Below are 4,314 nucleotides of genomic sequence, written 5' to 3'. Positions count from 1 at the left end.
AACTTTGTTAATTTTTTGCTTTATCTCAAAAAAAAAAAAAAAATAATAATACCGTCTCTCTCGTCTAATTTATGAGATTAAGTCTTCAATGAACCTTGCCCCATTTTTCCCTCCTCTATTATTCACACCGTCATTCGAAACGAACGAATCGTTGTGCTTAACACGCGTAAATCTTGGCCGGACACAACGGGATAAAGATTTAGGAGCGAATCGCGTTTTCGCGTCGCGAAAACGAAATGTGTCATGGTGTTTTGAATAAATGTACGCGTCACACGTTTCCTCCCGCAGCGTACCGGGTTTCGGCGCGAACAAAGAAGAGGCTGGACGATGAAATTGCCGTTCAACATACGTCCCTCGCGCCTCGCATACCTATTTTATGGATTAATTGCGGTTCCACGGAGATGGCGCGGGACTGACGGGCAAATCTGTGGCCGAAACCGGGGGAACACGGGTGAGAAAAATATAATATATTCACGGTATCACGGAGAAAATCGTTTCTAATTTTCGGTAGAACGCTTCCGATTAACGTGATAAAAAAAAAAAGAAAAAGAAAAAGAAAAAAAACGTGACTCTTGAAAATATTTTCGAGAAAAAGGACGAAACGGAGAGGAGGATCCGATAATTGCAAATTATTTTCGGGAAAAATATCCGAAACGAGGTTTAAATGAAGTTTAACATGGAGTATTGTTAAAAATGGACGATCGGTGTAAAAGGCATAATTAATCGACGGTGTGAAACGACAATGGAATATGAATAATAATTATCGTTACACGATGGTGTGGTAGAAAAATTGAAATTGAATATCCCGAAAATTATACCCGGCTCGCTTCGAAATTTTCAATATTTGCTTCGTTGCCAAATTAACGAACGATTTAATTCGATGCGGACGATGACACGCGTGCTCTCTTCTGTTATTCGAACGAGGAGGAGGAGGGTTTCGTATATCGATTTCATGGAGGGACACGCGATACACATGTCAAAGCGGACAACGTAACGAGCTTGATTCAAAGGATGATTCGTACAAATCACCGGCCGTTTGTACGGTGAAGCGATGGCAAAATCACTTATTTCAAACTCGAGCTCGGAGGGAAGTTCTTCAAACTGTTCAACGAGAGGAGAGTCGAGAATGATTCGGCGTATTCGACAACGTATCAAAGCGATTCTCCGCTCGCTTTCGAGATCGTTCGACGAGTATCTCGCGCAATAATAATTACCGAAAGTACTTTCCAATTTCTCTCGGGCGTCGATCATCGACATCGATCGATTCCATCGGATTTCGTCCAAACTCAAGATTTCGTTTCCTCCCTCCCACGCCTTCACCTTCCACGCGGAATCGCGAGAGATTATCGAGGGTAGCCCTCGACGATTTAACCCGAGGCAGGGGTTATCGACCTCCTCCTCCTCCCCCATCGATCGAGCTGCCAGAGATATTACACCCACGCGTGTGAAAACGCATAGATTCCACCACCGCGGCCAAGCATCATGGAGAACGCGATTAACTCTGAAAGCTAATTAATATCTTCCAAGCCCGGGACACGCGTTTCGCCTTTCAATTAAACCGAACTTGTGTTTGACCGTGAGCATATTTATGCACAAGCGTGTACGTGACGCGAAACAAACGATCGAATTAATCACCAGATGATTCGTATCTCCGATACGTTATATATATACATATATAGACAGAGATTATTCGCGGATTCTATCTTTTAGATCCAAGAAACATCTAGGTTTTCTAATCATATCTTGTTATAGAAAAGAAGAAAAGAAAAAAGAAAATGAATTTTCAAGTAACGATAATCAATCTTTCGTGAATCGTTGTATTCATCCAATTATCAATATCGTATTATATCGATCGATAAGAGTATTATAAATTTGTCCTTAACAAAAGATATTTATTTTCGAGTCGATGATTAATCGATATTTGTCAATCGATGCTGACACGATGATTTTGCATTTTTCCAAAGCCGAAATAAAAATAATCGTAACGTACTATTTCTTTTTCTTTCGTTCCCATTCAATGTCTCTTCTTTTCTTCCCTCCCTTTCTTTCTTCTTCCTTTGCATTATTGTCTTGCGTACGTAATTGTGCGGTTTCGAAGGGACAGGAGGAAGGGTGGAGTGAATTCCAGAGATACGACGTCGAGATGTACGTACACCCATTATCTCGTCTCCACGAATACCACGAATGTTTCGTGGAAAATTTCCATCTCCGCCAAAGGATCCAATTAAGAGGTATTTTTCGTGTTTTTCTTTTCTTTTTACTTAGATCGACGACGATGATTCCAACTCAATTTATAGATTGTAACCGGGAACCAAATCATTTTCCACGGACGACAGATATCGGCCGGCAATAATCGATAGGAGAGGCGGGTTGGAGAGAGAAGTTGGTGCCTCCTATAGGCCGAGGCCGATAGCGAGGAGACGGCAGACATATTGTCCAATAGTGTAAGTAATAGGCAATTTCGATAACAAATAAGTTGCTGCGGCAATATCATTAGTCAACGTCCTTCCGTCTTGCTATGCATTGATAAAATGACACCCCCGGCCGCGATCAGTCATGTCTCTCGTCGCGGTTCCGCCACGTAAAACGTGAAATCTCCGCGAGGAAATTTTATTAGCCGTTTTACCATGAATTAATTTCCATCACAAATCATCGCACGATGAATCGGTAGTTGGCCGATTCATAATACCAACGATAATACACCGTGACACGCGCTACTCCATTTTGCGACTACTCCATTTTTCTTCTTTTTCGAAACGCGTTTCAAACTTCAACTTCGAGAGAGAGAGAGAGAGAAATCGAGAAATGAGATTCCAGCGGACCGGCCGGACTGGAGAATTTTAACAACTCTCCGTAGATAAAAAGATATTTCCTGAACGCGAAAAGGCAGAAGATTCACGTTCAAAGCGATGGAACTTTGCAAAAAAAAAAAAAAAAAAAAAAAAAAAAAAAAAAAAAAAAAAAAAAAAAAAAAGAAAGAAAAAAGAAAACTTGGTTCTTTCGCAAAGTTCACTATTTAACCCTTTCCGCGATGGAAAGTCCGCGAGGTTTAGTGAAGCGGGAAATTAATAGAAAAGAAAAAAAAAGAAAGTCGGGGAGGGTGACGAGTTATCCAAGATAGGGATGAAATGGGAAGGGAGGAGGAAGGAGAGAAGTGGAAAATTACTGCCATTCCTATGAAATTGAAGCCACCTCCCCTCTTCGTCCGCCAACAACCCAGTATCTTTTCGCAACCTCGTATATTCTCGAGGCCTTTGTCTGACGCGGTATCACGTGTATAAAAGTAATATCTGGTATCCGAATACACGAATACTCAAACGAGTTCTTCGCGTTTAAGTTATAACGCCGTGCGTTCGTTCACGTACAGATCGGAGAAACAAGAACGAGGAGGGATGCTGCGTTTGTATTCCGCGTCTTCTACGCGAGATTGTCAGGGACAGAGGGTTGATAAACGCCCCTCCCATTCCTCCGTTTCGCACGAAGGTATCTCGACGATCCTCCACACACTCGGTCCCAGTGTTTCTCGCGGTATTCACAAACTACTCGGACACCGTCTGCCAACTTTGCGAGCCGTGGACCGGCGATGCTCTGATAGGAGGGAATAATAGCGACGGCATGGCGCGATGAGGATCGTGCGCGTTTTACAACGCGTGTCCACCGCATCGTCCACTGTTATTTCCTTCCCTCCCATATCTTTTGTCGATATCGCTTCGCGTTTTTCGTTTCGTTTCGCGTCACGTACGTTAAAGCGACGAAGTTAAAGCGATACGTTCGACGGGAAATTGAAGGAAGGAAGAAAATCCGGAACGTATCTGTCGACGATTCTAATCTCGTAGCGTACGTGTATGGGCGAGCGTTAAAAATAATTATTTATTTTCTATCATTTTCAATCCATGGTCCGTAATATGCACATTCGTTTTCAAACGATCCTCCATTGACCGATTCGATTATAATCAAGGGAAATCGGCGTCGTTACGCGCGCACACACACGATCGGGCCATCGTTCGCGAGGCACTGATTTCGGGGGCGTAGTAGGATGGATGGCTGCGAACAGGACAGCCAACGGGGAATGGCACGAGGGACAGGGGAGAATAAATAAACGCCATAATTCACGTTCAACAGTTACGAACGGTTCAATTCGCAATTGGAACCGGTCCAACCGGCGGGATGCGATATAAACGAAGCGTGAGGGAGGGAGAAGGTAGAGAGTTTAGAGAGGCGATGAGGAAGAGAGAGAGAGAGAGGTTGACGAGAGGGGTGGTGAAAGAGGGTGGTAGGCGGAATTACACGGTTAAGGGACAAACAGCTCGTCGC

The 4,314-nt window shown here is 43.5% G+C and overlaps 2 protein-coding genes across 12 annotated transcripts in view; one reads left to right on the top strand and one right to left on the bottom strand.

The window, feature by feature from the left end:
- The window catches only part of LOC116186810, a 9,101-nt gene extending 7,730 nt beyond the window's left edge, over positions 1 to 1,371 (top strand). For all 6 annotated transcript variants that reach the window (XM_031515199.1, XM_031515203.1, XM_031515200.1 and 3 more), the window contains one exon: positions 1,180 to 1,371. In XM_031515199.1, coding sequence (XP_031371059.1) covers positions 1,180 to 1,356 — 177 coding nt within the window. In that variant the 3' untranslated portion in view covers positions 1,357 to 1,371. The remainder of the gene's footprint in view (positions 1 to 1,179) is intronic.
- The window catches only part of LOC102674514 (basement membrane-specific heparan sulfate proteoglycan core protein-like), a 126,848-nt gene that overhangs the window by 104,791 nt on the left and 17,743 nt on the right, over positions 1 to 4,314 (bottom strand). The window lies entirely within an intron of this gene.

The sequence above is a fragment of the Apis dorsata genome, unplaced genomic scaffold, assembly GCF_000469605.1.
Source record: "Apis dorsata unplaced genomic scaffold, Apis dorsata 1.3 scaffold_58, whole genome shotgun sequence".
Lineage (NCBI taxonomy): Eukaryota > Metazoa > Arthropoda > Insecta > Hymenoptera > Apidae > Apis > Apis dorsata.
The sequence above is the reverse complement of the archived record's forward strand: the minus strand, read 5'-3'. Positions and strand labels throughout refer to the sequence as shown.